The following is a 23,978-nucleotide window of genomic DNA, read 5'->3' on the forward strand; positions in this document are numbered from 1 at the left end:
TGGGGCCAAGATAGAGGGGGAGGGGAGGGAATGAGTTTTTAAGGGATTGTTCGTCAATTTCAAGTGCTCATTACAACCCAAATTTTAGGATTTAGAACCCAACAAAAATTATTTCAAAATCCGCAGAACTTATTAAAATCCACTTTTTCGAGAGAACATTAATATATATGCAGTCTTGTTCTCATGAACACATCTTAGGGAGGCTAAGTGAGCTTAGCAGTAATTCTAAATAAAAAAGGAATTTTGAGAATTTTGAAAAATATTCAAAAATGCTGAACAATCCCTTTAAATAGGAGAGGAAATGAGTAGCTTCAGGCTTTTTATACCTAGTCAAGCCAACTTAAAAATATAGGATATTTGTTGGAAGACGGAGAGGTTTACGAGGGAGTTTTTTAGAGGCGAGGAGGGATTATTTTAATGGATAACAACTAAACACAGTTTAAATAGATCAAAAGAGCAAAAAAAAAATAAGAAAAAGAATGTTCAATTTTTCTTTCATTCCTAAACAGTCTGGGGGGGGGGGGGAAGTTTATGTGTAAGATGGATCCCAGGTAGGGCTGTGACATCCGTCTTGTGTTTAAATTACCGCCCAGAGACAGTACACTGCAGTACAAAAGATGAGTACACCTCTGAAATAACTTTCCTTGCATTATAACCTAGCAATGTGAAGGAAAATGTGAAAAAGAATAAATTAAAAGTGAAAGAATCTGCACTCTGCAGTGGAAAAAGTTGGCCCCCCATTATCCAGCCAAATTATCGATTATAAGGTGGATACTGGATACTATAGATTCTTTTCACATAAAACACAGACCTCACCTCTTACAACACACACACACGAAGAAACTCACGGACATAGCAAGTTTAATCATGAAGCAAGGTTGATTGAAAAAAGTTCGAAAAACAAAAATTTCTTTTTATTATGTTTAATGGGTTAATACTTGAGAAAATTTTCTAAATTATATTTTTTTGTTAAATCTCTTATTTTCATTATATTTGTTAAACCTTATCTCAGTTTTTATTTTAAATTTTAATTAATAGTATTAACATTTCGACATACTATAATCTATTTGCCATTTTGTTCAAAAATTAAATGTGCTATGCACATAGTCCTTGACTTTTAAATGTGGTATGCATAAATGTGCTATGCTTATAATTCTTGACTTTTAAATGTGCTATGCATAAAAATCTTTGACTTTTAAATCTACTATGCATATAGTTCTTGATTTTTAAATGTGGTTTGCATATAGTTCTTGACTTTAAATGTGGTTTGCGTATAGGTCTTGAATTTTAAATCTGCTTGCATATAGTTCTTTACTTTTAAATCTGCTATGCATATAGTTCTTGACTTTTAAATGGGGTTTGCATATAGTTCTTGACTAGTAAATGTGGTTTGCATATAGTTCTTGACTTTTTAATGTGGTTTGCATATAGTTATCGACATTTAAATGTGGTCTGCATACAGTTCTTGACTTTCAAATGTGGTTTGCATATAGTTCTTGACTTTTAAATCTGCTCTGCATATAGTTCTTGACTTTTAAATGTGGTTTGCATATAGTTCTTGACTTTTAAATGTGGTTTGCAGATATTTCTTGACTTTTAAATGTGGTTTGCATATAGTTCTTGACTTTTAAATATGCTGTGCATGGTTCTTGACATCTTAGTCTATAATATGCATGACGTCCTTGACATTTTAGTGTATAATATGCATGACATCCTTGATCCCTTATATTGTATTATATGGATGACGTCCTTGACATCTTAGTGTATTATATGCATGACGTCCTTCACATCCTAGTAGTTAATATGTATGACATCCTTGACATCTTAGTATATTATATGCATGACGTCCTTGACATCTAAGCGTATAATATGCATGACGTCCTTCACATCTTATTTAATATACATGACGTCCTTGACATCTAAGCGTATAATATACATGACGTCCTTGACATCTTATTTAATATACATGACGTCCTTGACATCTTAGTGTTTAATATACATGACGTCCTTGACATCTTAGTGTATTATTTGTCTGACGTCCTTAAAATAATGTAGTATGATGGCATGCCTTGCAAAGCCAAGAAAATGCATGCCCATACAAGATAATGTATTGTTCAGATAGAATTATGCAAATTTAAATCTTACTCCTCTCCTCCCGGTCACTTTTCGGGCCTGGGTAATATTTAAGATTTAGCAAACTATACCATACAGGGTGTCAAAAAAAATCGACGGGATAGTGTAAAAAAAATCAGAAGTTGAAAAATCAAAGAAAAACTTTTTTTTATCAATTGTGAATTTTAGACCCATTTCCCATTTTTAACTCATACTTTGGGATTCTGAAGCTGAAATTTTTTAGAAATATAATTTGTTAGAATTTGCTCGTTGCAATTTTAGATAAAGAAATTTAATTTAGTTTTCGCAACATCTTTCCTAATAAAATCATATTTAGAGAATATAAAACAAGAACAGTGGGACTAAGAAAACTGTATTAGGACGACATTCCAGCAAATGTCGTCCTAATCCAGAGTTGTATAGGTCCAACTGTATCGAACAAAATTGCCTCTGATTTTTCCTTTATTGGATAAAATCCCATTTATGAGTATACATATTCTAATCCTTATCTTTGCAACCTGATGTCGTAGAACTTTGATGAATCTAACGATAAAAATTCTTCTAAATCAAAAGTTCCAAGTTAAAAAATACAGGTTGCTAAGGATTTAAAAAGCAGAGTTTGAGGATTATATTCAGTTATTTTATTAAACTAAACAATAATTTTCTTCGAAAAGTTTTATCCATCTTGTTTTAAGAAAAGTATTGTGTTTAAAACTTCTCTTTAAAAAGTTTTTGCCATTTTTTTATCAAACAATCTTTGTCTATAAATTAACATCCTGAAAAAATTCTGATAAGAGAAGGTTTGGTTTTAAACATTTTTGCGAACTTTTATCTAAGCATTGCCGTTTAAACGTTAAGCTAAAGTTCTTTGGTAACGTTATGTCTTGAAAACAATGTTTGTATAACTGCTTTTGGCTTAACTGTTTTAATAAAAACAATGTTCGATACATTATAAATTATGGAAATGGGTAGAAAGAGAAAGTTATGGGAAAAGTCGGGAAAAAGCATTATTTGTTACAATTTATTCCGAGTAATTTAACTTTACATTAGAAATAAATAACATGAGAAAATCCTGGTGTATATAAAAGTATGCAACCCGGTGTTAAGCGATTCAAAATATTTGAAATAATCATAACAAAAGTTTAAGATAATGCTAAAAAATTACAAAGTGACCTTTGTATGTTTATTCGAATTTCAGAATCAAAATAGTTGAAATTCTTGTTACAAAAGTTAGAAAATCTCCCTTATTACAATTCAATCAACCCATGCAATATTAAATGGATTTTTATTAAAATTTATTGAGCAAAATAAAATATTTTCTTGTTCCTTCTCAAAATTGGTGTCTTAATGATGATTAGATTTTAATGTTAATTTCGCTTTTTGTTTCTTTGTAAATGTTTGAAAATATGTGTTTAATACCATTTCTGTATAATTAAGTATGATCCTTCAAGAAATTACAGTTCAAACATTAAACACAACAAGAATATAAAAACTATTTTGAAACTCAGGGACTGTACGCCAAATTACAAAGGTAGCTTTCAACTTTTATGAAAATATTATATCTTCCAATTGATTATGACAATATCTTCCTTAATGTTCTTGGATAGGATGGTACCGTTGTGAATGAAAAATTTCATGAATAAAAGTATTGTCACTTAAAATTTAGTCTACAGCCCCTCAAAGTTGAAGCTTACCATCAAATAAGGTTTTATCTAAAGATAAAAACATAAAACAAGAAAACCCTTTTGCATCCTACAGTTTTATGATCAAACTTAAACAGACTTAAAATTTTCATCAAATTAGAGGTTTTGAGTTAAAAGTCATTTTCATCAATTATATGATAAGTTTCGCATTTTTAATTTCGCTGGACTTGCCCTCTCCTTATCACAATATTAGCTTTTAACTGTGCTGTTGCTTTTTAGGTCTTAATATTTCATCGTATTACGAAAAACAAAAAACGTAAAAAAGTTATAATAGGAGCAATGATCTCTTTAATACTACAACTTTATATAAAATTGTATTTATATAAATTTTCTTATAATTTGACACAGTTTTATATCAATTTCTCCCGATAGAAACATCAGATAGATGTTTTATATGTATCGTTCAACGCCTGAGATTCTCAGGTTCCATCCTATACCCCCTTTCATTTTTCCTTTACAGTCCTGTTAAGGTATAATCTAGGGCAGTCAAATAACCAGTTCAACGTACCTTAATGTTTTTTTCTTTCAGTTTAAAGTGTAAAAAAATGTATGGACATATTGAAAAATATTAGAAATTAATAAAAGAATTACCTCTATCTTATTCTTCATCTGTTACGGTTCTTGACTTTCAAATGTGGTTTGCATATAGTTCTTGACTTTTAAATGTGGTTTGCATATAGTTCTTGACTTTTAAATGTAGAGAGTTGGATATACTCTCATAAAAACATTTATTCTGTTAATATGTCACTTTATTGGGATAAATTCAACTGCTCTGAACCTTAATCTTAAAACCTTTAAGATTTTAAGTTTTCAATTGTTTTGTAAAATATTTCCTCATCAAATGGCACTTTTTAATTTTGCTGCAGTCCCCCATTAAAGATGTGTGATCCCCCCTTTACACCTCAATGTTTTCTACTTAATTAAAAGCCAGGTATCCAAGTTAGACTCGTAATTACTAAAGTGATTCTCAAAGAGATGTTTTTATACAACCAGTCAGAGATATATCATTGATACTCGGGAATACGGCAGATTTTTTGCAAGAAGAAGAAGAAGAAGAAGAAGAAGAAGAAGAAGAAGAAGAAGAAGAAGAAGAAGAAGAGGAAGAAGAAGAAGAAGAAGAAGAAGAAGAAGAAGAGGAAGAAGAAGAAGAAGAAGAAGAAGAAGAAGAAGAAGAAGAAGAAGAAGAAGAAGAAGAAGAAGAAGAAGAAGAAGAAGAAGAAGAAGAAGAAGAAGAAGAAGAAGAAGAAGAAGAAGAAGAAGAAGAAGAAGAAGAAGAAGAAGAAGAAGAAGAAGAAGAAGAAGAAGAAGAAGAAGAAGAAGAAGAAGAAGAAGAAGAAGAAGAAGAAGAAGAAAAAGAAGAAGAAGAAAAAGAAGAAAAAGAAAAAGAAGAAGAGGAAGAAGAAGAAGAAAGGGGGGGGGGAATATGAAAGGGAAAGGGTTAAACACAATTTAATAGGTTGAACATATTAAATTAACCAAGTTTGAAGATTAAACTGTTTGTTGATCAGCAGACTAAAGGAAACCAAGATTATAATGAATTAACCAGCATATTGGGAGCTAACATCATCCTTAGAGATAGATAGATAATTAGTCAGACTAGGTAGCCAAGCTTAAAGGGACAAATTTCAAAAAGAGTTATTACATACCTAGTTTTTAAATTAAAAAAATGGATCTAAATATTTTAATAATTTTAATTCAATTTCGCAAACACTCCCTTTAAGGTTGAAAGGTCCCTTTAGTTCGTTCTATTTTCTTGTTCTGTGTTTAATCTACGAGGATAACAAAAGAAGAACATTAAATGTCCTTTCTACAGAATATTATTCTTATTTGAAGAAAACTGAATATTTTGTGACAATGTTTACACACGGGAAGGAAAATTAAAAAAATGTGTCTTTTTGGCGGCAATTTATTTGTAACATACAGAGTTACAACAGTTACAGATTATAGAAACTATAGGCGATAAATATTGAAACTTATTCAATGTTTTACATTGCTTTCTTTGCTAAATAATCTAAATCATTTTGAGAATGTAAGTTAAACGACCTAATTCAACCTTCAGATCTTTATATTAAAAACGTCTCACACATTGAGGGTATATAACCCAAAACGTATATGCCGACTTGTTGGTTCCGAACCCTTTATCTTTGTGATTATAAATTTTCGTAATTATGTATTGGCGCGCTATTGAGTTTTTGTTTATCACCAACCGTATTTTCTTTCTAACTCAAATTCAAATGTAAAGATTCTTTATTTTCCCCAACTAATTTCGTTGCATTTTGATTAGTTTAGAATTATTTCAATTTGATAAATATGTATGCTCGACACATGTTAATCCTTTAGATCTGTTATAATTAATTCATTAATCAATAAAGATTGTTTTCAAATATAACTGGCAACCATTTCTCGATCCTCTTCTCCTACTTCTCCCGATCCCCCCTCCTCGGCCATCTTTTTTAATGACACGGCGTTCAGAATGAACAAAGGAATTGAGTCTTTGCCACAAACTCAAATTTTCTAATCCCTGTGTCTTTCAAAACCTGCAATAAATTGCAACTTGCAGACCTTGGATATTTCAAAACTCTAAAAGCTTTTACATAAAATAATAGTTTGACAATTTGAAATCGTGACAAATACTCAATTCTTTCTTCTTCGTACAATGTACAAGTATACAATGTCGTGTCAAATAGTGATACAAAATTTTATAATATATATTTTCTTTATTTTGCTCTTATAAATTGTTCACCTGTACATATTCGTCTTCATTACGTAGATGTTCTGCTATGAACTCGACAGCCTGTGTCGCCTTGTACGCTTCGGGAGACAGGAATATGTCGCTGATGTCGCTGTTTCGACGGTCAGCGAGCGGGGAGTGCTCCTCAAAGGATTGGCTGGCGTGCAGCTTGCAGGCCGGGGTATGGAGGTCGTTTAGCTCCATTACCTGGATAAATTATAATAAATATAAAAAATTATCAAATCTTTTGATAAGACTATCCGAGGATTTGATTAGGTCAGGAGTATCATATTTTTTCATGTTCTCAACCCGCACCCGCTCTAGTTTGTCTGCTGCACGCAGGACTCTATCCTCCTCACCAGAATTATTCTCAGACTGGCTGTCACAGGCTGAATAATAAATAAATTGAGATGTTTTTTTAAGAATAATTTTATTAATTTATAATTTTACGATGGTTGTCGAGAAAGTTAGGGGTTATAAATAGATAAGAATTCACAGTAAAACATATACAGAGAGAGATATGCAGAGTGAGTCAATTTTCATTTCATTCAATTTTGCATTTTTTGTTTATTTATTGTATCTTGGAAACACAGTTTTTCCTGGAAACAGAATTTTCGTGTAAATTCCAACCTTATACTCAACTTGGAATCATTAGACCAAGCTAAGAATATTCCCGAGGTTCAGCCGGGTTCCAAAAAGTCCAAATTTGAGGAAAATCAGTCCGGGGGTTCATGAGATATCATTGGACTGACAAACAAAAACAAACAAAAAACAAAAACCCAAACAGTGATTACTACTTTGAATATATATATATGATAAACAAATATATATTATCCATAATAAACAAATATGCATAAATATAACAAAATTGAGCAAAAATAAAAAAAAGTCACAGACAACTTCAAATAGTGTTAACTCTCATTTTCTTTTACAAATATNAATTTTAAAAAATTTAATGACGATCGAATTTTGATAGAGACAAATATTTGAAATTTTGATGATTCATAAACCTTCCCTGGGCTCCCTAGATGTCCCACAAAAAATTTGGGCCCGATCGGTTCAGCCGTTTTGACGTTTATTGGATACAAACAAACAAACAGACAAGCCAAATTTATATATAGATTATGCATATAAGAATTAGCTCTTCGCTTATTTATATATATGTCAGTTATAGCCGGCCAAACGGCTAAGCCGAATTGGCTGAATTTTTTTGGGAACCCTTGAGTGCCCCGCGGGGGTAACAAGGCTAAGAAAATTCGAAACAATTTTTTTTTTCAAAAATCGATTTTTTTCATTAAAAATTAAAAATTTTTAAAATTTCACGGGAAACGCCGGGAATTTAAGGTAGTATGTATTTAAAACTGATAATTATCAATCATGGTTTCTTTACAAAAGTGAATTGCACTTTTTTCTGCAGAAAAAAAAACATTTATAGATTATCAGAATTAAACACTTGTAAACACTAGAAAACCGAAAAATCTTTATCATTATTGATCATGATCAAATAAAGGTGAATCGGGCACTTTGACACTTTGGACGGAGGCTCACTTGAAATTACACTTACAGACCAATTAAAACTTTGATAAACAAGTGTTTTTGAAGGTCTGTTAACACAACTTTGATGCACCCTCTTTATTTAGAAGTATTATTTATGATGCACACAACAGTGTCCAGTAAATATCTTAGCAGTTTTTTTTCCCAAGGTTTGAAGGAATACTTCTGTTAAATTGTTGATAAAAGCGTAAAACCAAAATAATAATTTTTTTAAAAATTAATGCTAATATTTATTATCTTTGGTATATATGGCATAATTTTCCTTTTTCAAATATTCATGATTTAAGTTTAGACTTGTAAAAAGCATTTGATGAAATGAATTTGTATAAAACTAATTTACATAAAAAAATATTTTTACTTTACCTGCATTTCCATCATCCAACGTAGACGTGTTTTTTTAGGCCGACGCATGAACAGGAAAATCGGCAAATACTGAACAGGAATATACAATCATGAACAGAAATATACTATAACGAACAGGAATATACTATTATGAACAGGAATATACTATTATGAGCAGGAATATACTATTATAAACAGGAATATACTATCATGAACAGGAATATACTATCATGAAAAGGAATATACTATTATGAGCAGGAGTATACTATTATAAACAGGAATATACTATCAAGAACAGAAATATATACTATCATGAAAAGGAATATACTATTATGAACAGAAATAAACTATAATGAACAGGAATAAACAATCATGAACAGGAATATACTATAACAAACAGGAATATACTATTATGAACAGGAATTTACTGTTATGAACAGGAATATACTATCATGAACAGGAATATACTATCATGAACAGGAATATACTATCATGAACAGGAATATACTATCATGAACAGGAATAAACTATAATGAACAGGAATAAACTATAATGAACAGGAATAAACTATAATGAACAGGAATATACTATAATGAATTGGAATATACTATAATGAACAAAAAACTGAAGAAAAACTGAAAAATATGTGAACAATTATTATGAGAAAATGGAATTCAATATTCTAAATTACAGAAATATAAAAAAATAATTTTTGATCTTCCTGAAAACTATTTAAAAACATCCTTTCTTTCAAATTCAATAAAAATTCTTTTTTAAAATTTTAAAACTGCTTCAAAGAATTTAGAATTAAATTATTGAAATTGTTTCCTTTGTTAGCTTTGTTGACTATATGGAGGAATATGATTGGATGAATTATAGGGATGGATAAATCGGATTGGATGAATAGGGTTGGATGAATAGGGTTGTATGAATAGGGTTGAATGAATAGGGTAGGATGAATCCTGGGCTGGATGAATATATGATATGGAACAGTGGACACATAGGAAATAAATTAAAACTTATATCATTTATAATCTTATATATAATTTAGAAATGGGAAAAAATGGGAAGGATAAAAAAGGGTTAATGAATATGGTAGAATGAATAGTATTGGATGAATAGTATTGGATTAATAGGTTTGGACGAATAGGGTTGGATGAATAGTGTTGGATGAATAGTATTGGACGAATAGGGTTGGATGAAAAGGTTAGAAAAATAGTATTAGATCAAAAGGGAAGGATGAATAGGGTTGGATGAACAGGTTTGGATGAATATGGTTGGATTTATATGGTTGGATGAATAGGTTTGGATGAATATATGATACGGAACAGTGGGCACATAGGAAATAAATTAAAACTTATATTATATATATATATTATAATTTATATTTTATATCAATTGGAGAAAACATTTTCTAAAGATGGAGCAAACGTTAGGATTAAAGGGTTGGGTTTCATGGTGTATTGCATTTTCCCAAGGGCAACTTCCCAAGTGACAATTTCCCAAGTGGAAACTTCCCCGAAGTTTAAGTTACGCCCTCTGAGGCGCCGCAGGCTGCAATGGGACTGAGCGCTGTGGCTAGGATGAGGGGGTCATACCTTGATAAAAACGACCCGTATCCAGTTTGGCATAGAATGAGTTCTCGGTCCTCTGAAGTTCCAGTTTATAATAACAACAGTAACCAGAATACTCACAGTATTCATAATAAATGTGAACAGTAAATACTAAACAATTGGACAATTACAAACCTGTAATCAAAGCTTTACTCCTCCCGTGTGGAATCCAATAGTTGCAATGCAAGCTCTCAAGCATTTTTGCCAACTACTTCTTAAAAACTAAAACAAGTGTATTATATGTTCTATAATGAACAATGTCTAGGGCTACAAAAAAGGAGAAATATAGTTAGTTAGTAAAAATCAATGGTAAATGCGTTGCGACACTTTAAAAAGGGAGTGTTCGCGAAAAATGAAAGGGGATATTGGCATACGACGAAAAATAAGCGCTTTTGATCGCTACTAATTTTACTTCTATCTGTTGCGTCTATAAGGAGAAAATTGTTAAAAACGACTCATGCTGAAGAACGTGGCGTCCATACAAATTGAGAAAGTTGCAACATAATAGGTTCGGAAATCTTAAATTGTTGCAAGAATTGGATTCCCATATTAAAAATGAAGAATTGAATGAAAATATAGAATTAGAAGAATTGGAATATTCTGAGCTCAAAATTATTATTTTTTTATTAGTTTCCTTCATCTTGTTCAGCCCTCACTAATCTAATTGATTATATACATAAACAGGAATATTTAGAACTAGAATTATACAAACTCTATATGTATACATTTATATATATTGATATTACATTTATATGTAAATAGAAATAGATTCGTTGCCGAGCCAACTTCCAGATTTATAAATGCAAAAGAGAATTTGGAAGAATGTAAAAACAGGATTTAGTTTATCTTTCTGCTTCTAGTCGAAACAAAAACTTTAGGTTAGAGATTAATTCTTCTGCCATTATTCTTTCTGTTTCTTTCATTACTCCTTCTGTTTCTATTATTACTCTTTATGTTTCTTTCATTACTTCCTTCTGTTTCTATTATTACTCTTTCTATTTCTTTCATTACTCTGTCTGTTTTTCCATCATTATTTCTGTTTCTTTAATTATTATTTCTGTTTTTTCATTATTCTTTCTGTTTCTTTAATTATTTTTTCTGTTTCAATCATTACTTCCTTCTTTTTCTTTCATTATTCTATCTGTTTCTATCTTACATCTTTGTGTTTATATTTTTATTACTTTCTGTTTCTATCATTACTCTTTCTGTTTCTTTCATTACTTCCTTATGTTTCTAGTATTACTCTGTGTGTTTTTACATTTTTCTTGCTGTTTATTTTATTACAATTTCTGTTTATATAATTACTCTTTCGGTTTCTTTCATTATTTTTTCTTTTCTATTATTCCTTTTTCTGTTTTTATCATTACAACTTTCTGTTTCTATCATTACTCTTTCTGTTTTTTCATTTCTTCTTTCTGTTTATTTCTTTATTATTTCTGTTTCTTTTGTTACTTTTTCAGTTTCTTTCATCATTTTTCCTGTAACTTTCATTAATTCTTTCTGTTTCTATCTAACTTTTTGGGGTTTCTATTATTACTACTTTCTGTTTCTATCATCACTCTTATCTGTTTCTTTCATTATTCTTTTTGTGTCTATCATTACTCTTTCTACTTATGTTTCTTACATATGTTTCTTACATTACTAATTTCTGTTTCTTTCATTACTACTTTCTGTTTCTTACATTATTCTTTCTGTTTCTTTCATTATTATTTCTGTTTATTTTATTATTTTTTTGTTTCTATCTTTACATTTCTGTTTCTTCCATTTTTCTTTCTGTTTATTTCATTATTTCTTTCTGTTTTTATCATTACCCGTTCTGTTTATTTTTTTACTACCTTCTGTTTCCATCATTACTTCTTTGTGTTTCTATTAATTGTACTTATTGTTTCTTTCATTACCCTTTCTGTTTCTTTCGTTACTTTGTCTGTTTCTACCCCTAGACTCTGTATCAACCCCATATTCCTCTGTTTCTACCCTTAGTTCTCTGTTTCTACCCCCTAGTTCTCTGTTTTACCCCCTATTTCTCTGTTTCTATACCTTATCCTTAGTTTTTACCCCTTATCTTCTGTTTCTCCCTCTGGTTCTCTGTTTCTATCGCTATTTCTCCTCATAGTTTATGACCCCTCATGTTTCCTTTTTCCAAGAACGAGGGATGTAGGTGGTAGAATCTTAGAGACAAGTAGTAGAAACACGACCAGTGACAGTAGAATAGATATACCCAGGGTAACCTTCTCCCCAGCTTCAGCTGGCAGGTAGAACACGAGAACACACAGGAAACTAATAAGCACCGTGGGAAGAATTAAATTCACTGTGTAGAAAAGAGTTTTTCGTCTAATAGTTATATAGAAGGTGATATCCGTCTCAGTAGGCTGCTGTCCGACTTCTGAAACAAAATATAAAGGTTAAAATGATGTTAGGAACATTTGGTCTTAAACATGCATGAACATTTTATCCGTATAGTGATGAACATACAGCTGTAGATTGATGGATTATCTCGTATACTCGTATATACAGCTGAATGGTTAGTAACTCTCACTACCGGGCGGACCGCGCCAACAATGTATCCTATATAGTTGATCCATAACTATAATGTTAACTGAGCAGACAGGTAGAGAACTACCATCCCCCCTGATAACAATGTATGTAGCAATAAGTAAAACAATGCAGCCATAAACAACAGTGTAGCCATAAATAAAAATGTAGCTATAAATAACAATGGCTGTAAGGGTTTCATTAACCATGACTTTAACAAAATGAATTTTAAATAATGTCTTATGATTTAACTGCAGTGGTTCACCACTGAAAACTTGTTCGTTCCTGGTTAAATTAAATGTTTGAAACTCTGAAACAAAGTATTAAGTTTGAATAATTATTTTAAACTTTGTGTCTTGATTATTAAACAAAGGAGCATTCTCTTCATAGTTCCAACTCTATATATTCAAAATATTAAAACCTTCTATGGACAAGGACCTGTTGGCGTGATTTAACTGACCCTCTATCCAAAGATAGACATCCAGATTCACAATGGTACCCTTAAAGGGAGTGTTCGCGAAAAATGAAAGGGGGTATAGGCTTAATGCGATAAAAAAGCGCTTTTGATCGCTACTAATCTTACTTCTATCTGTTGCGTCTATAAGGAGAAAATTGTGAAAGACGTCTCATACCGAAGAACGTAGTATCCATACAAATTGAGAAAATTGCAACATAAAACTTAGACAGTAAAAAATCAATTTAATTTCAAACAAATCATTCAGATATTACCACATATAGTCATCGATTATCTTTCGCCACATTTGTATATATTTGATATTTCATAATATGTTTTAATTGTTATGATCTGAGAGTTACTTATAAAAACATTTATTCCTGTTTCGAGGATTTTTGGTAATGAAGACGACATTTTCATATTTTCCAGGAATGTTCCAAAACAAGTTGTAAGCTAAATATTATTTTAAAAAACAAAATCAAAACTAGTATGAAATATCAAATATATACAAATGTGGCGAAAGATAATCGATGACTATAGGTTGTAATATCGGAATGATTTATTTGAAATTAAATTGATTTTTTACTGTCTAAGTTTTATGTTGCAATTTTCTCAATTTGTATGGATACTACGTTCTTCGGTATGAGACGTCTTTCACAATTTTCTCCTTATAGACGCAACAGATAGAAGTAAGATTAGTAGCGATCAAAAGCGCTTTTTTATCGCATTAAGCCTATACCCCTTTTCATTTTTCGCGAACACTCCCTTTAAAACATGTTTCTGGTCTTTGATTTGGTTAAAATATCGTAAATTTTCTAGCTAGGAAAATGTTTAATTCTGATAATTCCTACATTTTTTCCCAAGGCTGAATTGCACATGTCACAATTGTAGAGAAACCACAATTGATAAAAATCAGTTTTCAAAATAAAAAAAAATTCAATTCATACTTTATTGCAGAAATACCGCAGATTGAGAAAGTTACACGTTTTTTAAAATGTTCACGCATTCAAAAATTTTCGAATCCCTATATCATGGCAACCCAAAGTTGTAGACCTTGGATATTTCAAATGATATTTTCTGTCAGATCAATTAGTCTTAGTTTGAAATCTCAGAGGTTTACAACATCAGGTTGAAGAGATATATACTATAAAGGGATACGATTGTTCAGTTTCTATTTCTAATGAATCAAGTAGATTTTTGTTATCCGTACGAGGTTACGGCTCCTCTCCTTCAGCATTACTTTTAGAGATTAATTCTTCAAAAGAAAAATAGAACTCTCTTCCCCTCCTTTCCCCTAACCTTTCTCCAAGCGCCCCCCCCCCCTCCAGTTCCACCTTACCTCCCCACCTTCTCCACCTCCCACCTATCCTTAATACCCAAACCCCTCAATCTCTCTCTCTGTTCCCGACTAACCTCCCCCCTCCCTTATCACCTAACCCCCCCCATTTTCCTCCACCTAACCTTCCCCCCTTTCCTAACCTTTATCCTTCCCCTCTTCTAACTTTTACCCCCCCCCTAATAGCTTCATATCTCTTCATAGTTTTGTTCCAAACTTCTTTATCCCTTTTAACCCTTTCTAAATCTTTTACAGGTTGGTCCAATAACTAGAGCTGGGCAAAGTTCCGATAACGCAACGAAGATTTTGTAGGAAAAAAAATGGCCATGAGTCTCATTTCGCTGCTTGCGAGAAGGTTAGATGGAAGGTATAGAGGAGAGTGGAGATGAGAATAAGGGTATGTAGGAGAGGGGTAAAAGGAATGTTTTTTTTAATCACTCCATTTGTCCACATGTTTTACTGTTTCCCAGTCCAGCGAAAGTCCTTATGAAGTATTACATTTAGTATGCACCTCTGCATCCAGTGTTGTCCTCTTTTATCAGCTCTGCTCATGGATCAGGGACATGTAGTGCTGGGCACGTTCCAACTTTTTCTAGCCTTTTCGTTTACGGTTAGTTCCAACCGTTAAAAAAAGAAAAATTTCAGTTAGGCGGTTATGAAAAAAGTAAGAACGGCATTTCCCGTTTTTCTTTAAATTAGGGTTAGTTAATGATCTCAATTTTATTAACGGCATTAACGGAAAATTTTCAACAATAGCATAACGGCTTTAGCTGTTAATGGTACTGTTATTTCACAGTCGTTAATGGCATATTACAGTATTAACGACGTAAACGGCGAAATTTTTTTATCGCTTTATAAACACAGAAGACGACATTTAAAAACATCAAAACGCGTTAAATTTTTAAATTAAAAAAAAATATTTTATGCAATTTTAATCAGAAAATAACAAAATTTACCGTTATTAGCTTTTAAGTTAACATTTTTAACTGTTATTTTTCAAAAACTGCTAATCCGTTTTGTTAACGATTTAATAATTAACGGTTTTTGCAGTTCGGTAGCAGATTCTTCCGTTAATTTTCGAAAACCTCCATTTTGTTAAGAGAACTTTGCCCAGCCTTAGGGACAGGGCCCTTTCAGAAAGGGCTCCAATCGCTAAGTGGAGTGGATATAAAACCGGATAAGATATAGACATATTTTGTCTTTGTTATTCCTATTTCTTGACTTAGTAACCCAGCTGTGGGTACTGTAGTTAAGAAGGAGGCTAGCTAATTGAACATGGGGTTCAGGGCCGCTTGAACTTCTCTCCCTCCATATGTGCAGACACCTTTCTCAGCGTGCACTGCAAATAGCGTAGAGAGCTTTCTAGAAGAGCTCTGCTATCCTAGGCTGTAGGAATGCAAGTGATAAGAGTTCTAATAGATAATTGAAATTTCAACAACGCATCTATCAGACATAAATCAAATGAGCGTTATAGATACATTTTAAATCAAATACTAATTTGAACATTCTATGTAATATCTATCATCAAATATCGAATAAAAGTTTTACTTGAATATCTTAAGAAATACGTAATCAAATATTTAAACAAATTTCTTATCGTATGTAATCAAATAGCGATCAAAAATCAATTACAATATCAAATCAATTATATAAGTAAATATTTTTTTTAAAATAAGAATTAGAAAATAAATTTGAAAAAGATGTAAATATTAGAAAATGTTATTATTAATGATAAACTGTTTCGGTAGAAAACTTCTTCGCCGATTTTTTGTTGCTCTGTGAAGAAACTTGGATAATTTGTAAAAATGTTGAGAAACGTTCTGGCCTAGATTTTCAGATTTCTCTATATATATACTTCTTATAGAACATAACCTCAATACTACGGAGCGTGACAGGGGAAGTAATCTTGGTTTCTTAAAGGGAGTGTACGCGTAATTTCAAGTCACTCTTCGCGCAAAGATGACAATTTCCGATTAAAAACCTTAAACTTTCTCTGATCAAGTATGAATTAGATGATTTTCGATCTTTACTCAAACTGTTTATTTTCTTACGCGGACTCGACTGCAAAATTGACTTGCGCATTTCGTGCTTACAAATTATATTTGAGGATACCGTTGTAAATCGGGCATTGTTATCTTAGCATGGAGGGTCTGGATGCAAAACTTCAGTCTCTGTTACTGGGTACATAATGAATCATTGAAATATATAAATTCTTCTGAGTTTTGACTGTTTGAAGGAATTAAGACATGTCGGGGACTGTATTAAGCAAGATATGAAAGGATTAGGGTTGGAAGAAACCAATTCGTTTATGATCATCTTTAATCGTCTCCTTGCCATCCTTAATCATGTCAACTGGAGCTCAAGGGACACTTGGAATTGATGGAACGGCCAGGAAAAGTGTCCAAGGAAAATCCAGGATTATATCTCCGGGTTCTGCTAGAGCTATGGGGCTCCAGGTATCGATTAGAGCTGAGAGAATAAGCCCACTAAACCATGTAAATCCGACATGTTCTGTGTACAGTGGAATATGAGGGAAGAATGGGACTTAGTTATTCTCTAAAATATCTTGTATCTACATTAGACACTTGATCAGTTACATAAAAACTTGTTATAGACTTTTATGTTCAACATTTATCCGGAAACTAAAGATGCATAATTAAACTTACGTGTGTTATTATGAACGTTGAGGTAAGCTGGAACTTCAATGATGTCCCAGGTTCCAGATTTCCAATAGTCTGACAAATCCACGTGGTTCTTGTTGTTAAAGAGGGAGAGGGAGACCTGGTCCCCAGTGAAGGTCCAGGACCCGAACTTCATGATGCAGGTCTGCTGGTCAAACGGGAAGTATGTTACGTCGATGGTGCAGGAAGACTAAAAATAAAAATTGTTTGAAAAATACTAAATTTGACACATTTTCTTTTATAAAAATGACAGTATAACTTGAAAATAAAGTTTTATTCATTATATCGACCAATATCATCCATCTAATAAACATGGTTATAATTATCTTCCTACTGTAACATTACTCTAACTTCAGCAAACTATAGAGTACATGTGCAAACAATAATTACAGCTGATATCAACAGCTGATATTAACAGCTGATCGAATAAAAATGTCGGATTGAATATATCAATCGCTGATTGAATAAAGATGGCGGAGTAATTCTTAAAAATCATATCATGAAAGCTGAGATGATTTCAAATCAACTCTATCAATTGAAAATGAGGAAACTGTAAAAATGACTAAATAATTGATTTAAAATTTAGATATAGGAATAAATCAGCTGATATTTATATTAAAATTTAATTTAAGACATATTATACTACAGATAAATTTCGGTGATGGTGATGGACCAAACCTCTGTAGCGTAAAAAAAGTAGATGTTAGTTCCACATTTATTGAAAATATTTTTCGGTCTGGGTTGACCTTCGTCAGTTCTTGAGATTGTTTCTGTTCGGAAGATTAAAAAGAGATAGACAGATAGACTGAATAAAACAATATATCTTATATATTGTTTTAAACCACTAAATTAAAGACAAGCTTTACATTTTTTAATCAGAAAACCGTAATTTTTTATTTAGTTTTGACAAGTTTATGTTAAGTTTTTTTATCCTCTCTTGAACAAATTTGGGCGAGTATAAATCTTAAGCGAGGGAGGTAAAAAGTGTGAATATGATAAAACTTTTTGTTCTTCTCTCCCCTAGCTATTTGCATAGCAGGGTTGTAAATATAAAGGTTTTTGATGAAACTGTCTTCAAACTAGAACAGTTAAAATTTATTCTATAAAACATTCAGATTTAGGAGAAATAAATCATATTAAGTCAGATTCTTTCCTCTTCTTTTTTAAACACATTTTAAATAAAGAAAATCTGTTCTAAAATCTTTTTTGTAAAACTCGTCTTATACATAAAGGGACTGTAAGTGTTATTTCAAGTAACCAAAGATGACAATGTTTGATTTACAACTTTTTTATTTTTCTATTTTGATCGCCCGCATGAGACACATTTCAATAACATATATAGTTTTATTCAGTTTTACTCAAAGTATTTAAAAGCAGATCGATAAAGTTACTTAATCACCCTGTAGTAGGGTGATTAAGTAACTTTATCACCCTACAATGAGAAAAATTAGGTATGAAATTTGAAATTTTAATAGCAGGGTGAAAAAGTTACTTTTTCGCCCTGTTGTACGGCAATAAACAACGGGAAATATTTGGTGTGATAAATTCCATCTAAAATTGAATAAAATCCTTGATAAAATCAAACATGTGGAACATAACTTCGTTGTTTTCATTCGGAAAGTGTTTACATCTGATAATTTCTTCATTGTTAGTTTTAAGCAAAAAATGCGCAATCCACTATTGCAATAAAACGATATTTGAAAATTGACAGTTTAAAAAAATGTACGTCTCATTCTTAATTAGAAAGCTTTCAAGGGGTTCAAGGGGTTCAAGGGGTTCAAGGGGTTCAAGGGGTTCGAGGGGTTCAAGGGTTTCAAGGGGTTCAAGGGGTTCAAGGGGTTCAANTAAGTTGACCCATAAAGTACCACCTTTTTGGTTAATAAAATTGTGTGAGTAATATATTTAATATTCAACAAGGATATTTGCAATAAATTTGTCTAAGAATATTTTTTTTAATAAAATAAATATTTACTAGAATATTGTATTTTTATATCAAATTTAGATAGATTTTGTAAAGAAGTTTACAGGAAACAAATTTAAAGCTTTTCTCCTGAAAAGTTTGTTAAGAAAAACTTGTTCTTTGCATCCTCATTGAAAAAAAAGCTTTGATACTTCGAACTTTGACTATTTAATCTAGTTAATTTATTACTTTTGAACATCAAAGGTATAAGACATACAGTTGCCACAATATAGAGATTAGAAATTTAGAGTTTGGGTCAGGTGTACCGCAAAATTCATATTTAAAGTTCAGATTAACTCCATTTTGAACATCAAGGGTATAAGAATACAGTTGCCACAATGTAGGGATTAGAAATTTAGAGTTTGGGTCAGGTATACCACCGCAAAATTCATATTTTAAGTTCAGATTAACTCCCTTGGCAGAAACTTTTGAAGAAAGGAGTTTGATTTGTAATACTTGTAAATATTGAAATGTCTAAACAAATACAAATTAACTTATCTCTCATTGGCCAACCTTTTAAGTTCTTGCCAATTAGAAATATTTTATTTTCCTTTGCAAGGGGGATGAATTATACAATTCATGGTATTTAGGTATGTTTACATTATCTGAATGGAATTAAATTGGTTTTGTGATTTAAAAAAAAAAATTCCCAGCTCTTTTTTCCATTTCTTAAAAATATAAAATATTACTTTTTCAATTTTCTGTGAGATTGAAACCAATGTTTCTTATCCTGTCCTTTCTCCTACATTTAGAACAAAATTTTACATTTTTAAGAAATCAATTCTAGATCCCGGAGTAGCCTTTTTTATCATTTTTTCATTTAAAAAATATCCCCCTTGCCCCCCCCCACTTCCCTCCTTCTTTATTCTCAAGAAAAATCTTTTTTTTTGCGAGGATAATATATTCTATGCTAAGGAAGAAGATTCCCCCCATGTTTTATAAATTTTCTAATGAAAAGTTGTGAGTGGAATAATTTAAATTTAAAAGTCAAGTTTTACAAAAACATTTCAATTTATTATCTTCAAAATTTTACACATAAAATAATAACCTTTAAAGGACCAACAGGGGGGCCAAATTAACCCTGGTATTTGTTTTTACCTGCTAACAAAAAGTACCAGATGAGACTTTGTTTAGTAATATAAAGGTTTAAAGACTACAGGGTACACAATAAAAAAAACGAACTGGAATACAAAAAATTACAAGAATTATCAAAAAGAAAAGAATAAGAAAAACATTTAGAACTTCGAACCTGAAATAATTAAATATCTACAGTCTACAGCTATCTACTCACATGCTTTCTTTCAAATATTCCATAAGCTCTTTGCTTGATCTTTTATAGGTTCGCTAAAATCATGTTTACAGGGTGTTTACAGGGTGTTTAGAGGGTGTTTACAGGGTGTTTACAGGGTGTTTACAGGGTGTTTACAGGGTGTTTACAGGGTGTTTACAGGGTGTTTACAGGGTGTTTACAGGGTGTTTACAAGTTGTTTACAGGGTGTTTAGATAGGGTGTTTACAGGGTGTTTACAGGGTGTTTACAGGGTGTTTACAGGGTGTTTACAGGGTGTTTACAGGGTGTTTACAGGGTGTTTACAGGGTGTGTATAGGGTGTTTACAGGGTGTTTACAGGGTGTTTACAGGGTGTTTACAAGTTGTTTACAGGGTGTTTAGATGGTGTTTAGAGGGTGTTTAGAGGGTGTTCATAGGGTGTTTACAGAGTGTTTAGAGGGTGTTTACAGTGCATTTTGTTCTAATTCTTAGTGTCAACCGTTTAACGTATACATAACACACACAGTAGTAGTAGCTGCAGTTGCAGATAGATATATAAACAAACAGACAGATACTTGATAAATAGATAGCCAGACAGATAGATAGACACCCTGACAGACAGATAGATACTAGACAGATATATAGACAGATAGAAAGATAGACACATTGAAAGATAGACATATTGACAGATAGCAGATAGACAGATAGACAGATAGAAAGATAGATAGATAGAAATAAAGACAGATAGAAAGATAAACAAATAAAGAGATCGACAGATAGACAGTTAGACAGTTAGACAGATGATTGTATGACATAAAAAAGTGTATACATCATCATATGTAAATATATTGGATATATTTGCATTTGCATATAGTTAATAAATTGAGTCCTGAACTTTTCCCCATGTTGAATGTTCATTTACAATATCACACATGCAAAGTGTCTGAAAATATCTTATGAAACATTGTGGGATCAATTTGACGCAGAGTATGGTCCTTCAGAAATTCGAATCCAATATTTACTCTATTATTAAAAAGTTATATCAATTTTTTTTCTTCACAGATCTAAAATTTAAACAAGCATTTATAATTTAGAGAAAGAAAATCCTAAAACACATGTTGGTGGGTCAAATTAGCCTCCTCTTGGTCCTTAAGAGTGCGATAAAAATAGGTTGGTCCCATGAGGGTTAACTGGAAAAATATCAATACATTATTGGGTTATGTTTTTACTTAGGAAATCTCCAATATTTGGTCTTTCAAAGTAATTGTAGAGGAACACATTACCTTTTGGTCGATATAAATATGCAATATATAAATCAAAATTTTTTTTTACCCCTCGACCCCCTCCCCCTACCTATAAACTGAGCTTGTGCGCAAAACTAGTGCATACGAACGGTTCTACAGATCTGTTTATACCTCCTTTTTAAGATAAACCGACCCCTCTGTCCTATGTAAAATCCAAATACAAGGAAAACCTGTGGAAAATGTGAGGCAGCAAGACACTATTAATCTTTACTGTATGAAATCTATAGTATGGTATGCCTAGCTATAATAAGTATTGACAAGAGAAGGATTAAACGTAATAAGTAAATGTATTGATGTAGGAGTACCCTCTAGCTTGATGGAAAAGTAATTCTGTATTCTATTTATGTATATTATTTAATAAAAAGGGAATATAGATCGCTTATGTCGTCTTCACCATACCAGAGGGTTACAGTTGAAATTGAAAATGGCAATTTAGCTATGGTACTAGCTACTGACACACAGTACATTGGATATAAAGGTTTGCGGCAAGTATCTTTTTATTTATGGGGGTTTGATGAAAAATATTGCAACCACACTAGTTAAATTTCAAAGAATTAGAACGAATTGCTGCTTGCTAGCGATATGTGAGTGATAATGATGACACCCCGACTCCCCTTACACACAATTAAGAACACATTAAAGTTGGAAGACCTTTCAAACTATTAAATCTCTTTAATGATGATGGCGATACTTTGGCGAATTCTATATGTGTCAATAATCAACATGTGGACAGTGAAAATCTCGGTATGATTACCATTTTATTAAAGTGTTTACATTCGTTCTCATGAGTCAGGAAGAGAGGGGATTATTATTAACTTTATATCTATATCTATATCTAGAACATGAACAGTAAATGTCGTCTTAATAGCTATGGATCCTCAAAAGCCTCATATGTCATAACTGATTATATTGACGGAAGATGGAAGTGACAACGTTGCGGGTGAGAGGAGGAAAGGATTTTCTCCGCTTGTCAGCTGTATAAAGTGGAGCAAATCCTTCCCCCCCATCATCAGCAACGGTGTCACTTCAGGTACGTCATAAGAGTATTTTTGTGTGTCCATTGCTATAAACACTATATTGCTAGTACATCCAGAGTATCTATTTAACCTTATTATAGATAAGTATATATTTGAAACTGCAGTACACATCATTTTATAGAAGTTCCGGCTATTTCTATAATCCTTCGTTTTCATTAACACACAAAATTTTACATTTTTAAGAAATCAATTCTAGATCCCGGAGTAGCCTTTTTTATCATTTTTTCATTTAAAAAATATCCCCCTTGCCCCCCCCCCACTTCCCTCCTTCTTTATTCTCAAGAAAAATATAATCTAAATAATATATATAATCACTAATAGAAGTATAAAACTATGCTAAAATGATAATACAATTACAATTAGAACATAGAATATACTCCAAAAGAATATAAAAATATCTACACTACGGATATAAAAAAAATTACAATATTAATTACAACTATACTACAATAAAATGAGAAAAGTGAAATTTAATAAGAAAGTAATACAAAAGGAATGTTAAATATTAAATATATTGCAATATTATAAGAATTTATTTTGTTTAAATATATTTCTACATATTAGCATCCATACTGCGGAGATCAATACAAAAGTAAAAAGCAGCCAGATATAAAAATTATAATTTTTCCCTAAACATAAGATCCCTGAAACTTGCTAGAGCAAGTTGTACAGTACAATATACACGCAGACCATTATGATGAAAGCGGAGCAGTACACAAATAAATTATATCCTTCTTGTGAAAGTAATGTGCAGTTTGCTCGGGTTTTTTATGCTAAGAAAATTAACTAATTTTTTATTTTGAATAATGTTATATAACATTGAAAACAAAATACCAAAAATATGTATTCCAAATATGCTTATAAAACATAGAAAAATGAATAAAAAATAAAATAAAAGTATATTGTCTGAAGTTTATAATAGAATTAGGAAAATTACCTACACTAGATATATTAGATTTCCTAGATAATTACTTGGTCTGGCCAAGTTTACTAGCCTGGTATTTTTTTCTTTTTATTTTACATATTTTTTTGTTAATAATTTTACAGGCTAATACTTGTGACTGAAATGGATTGTCCCAATTGGACTTTTTTCCGCTCAAAGGGCCAAAATTGTAGATACAAATCAAGGATGTAATGCAAGGAAAGTTATTTCAGAGGTGTACGCATCTTTTATACTTCAGTGTACTGTCACTGGGCGGTAATGTAAACACAAGACGGATGTCAAAGCCCATGACATGGGATCCATCTTTCACATAAATAATCAATGAAATATGCTGGTCACAGGAAAGTATTATGTGAATTATCAAAATTATCAAAATTTAATGCTTCTAACCTCCTCGGATACTAAACG

The 23,978-nt window shown here is 31.6% G+C and overlaps 1 protein-coding gene across 1 annotated transcript in view; it reads right to left on the reverse strand.

Moving 5' to 3' along the window:
* Nucleotides 1-23,978, reverse strand: part of LOC111707534 (acetylcholine receptor subunit beta-like 1) — a 69,245-nt gene that overhangs the window by 2,111 nt on the left and 43,156 nt on the right. Inside the window, 5 exon segments of the mRNA XM_023480650.1 lie at nucleotides 6,559-6,849; nucleotides 8,464-8,532; nucleotides 10,041-10,190; nucleotides 12,203-12,438; nucleotides 17,044-17,248. Coding sequence (XP_023336418.1) covers nucleotides 6,559-6,849; nucleotides 8,464-8,532; nucleotides 10,041-10,190; nucleotides 12,203-12,438; nucleotides 17,044-17,248 — 951 coding nt within the window.

This window comes from Eurytemora carolleeae, unplaced genomic scaffold (assembly GCF_000591075.1).
Source record: "Eurytemora carolleeae unplaced genomic scaffold, Eaff_2.0 scaffold810, whole genome shotgun sequence".
Classification (NCBI taxonomy): Eukaryota; Metazoa; Arthropoda; class Copepoda; order Calanoida; family Temoridae; genus Eurytemora; species Eurytemora carolleeae.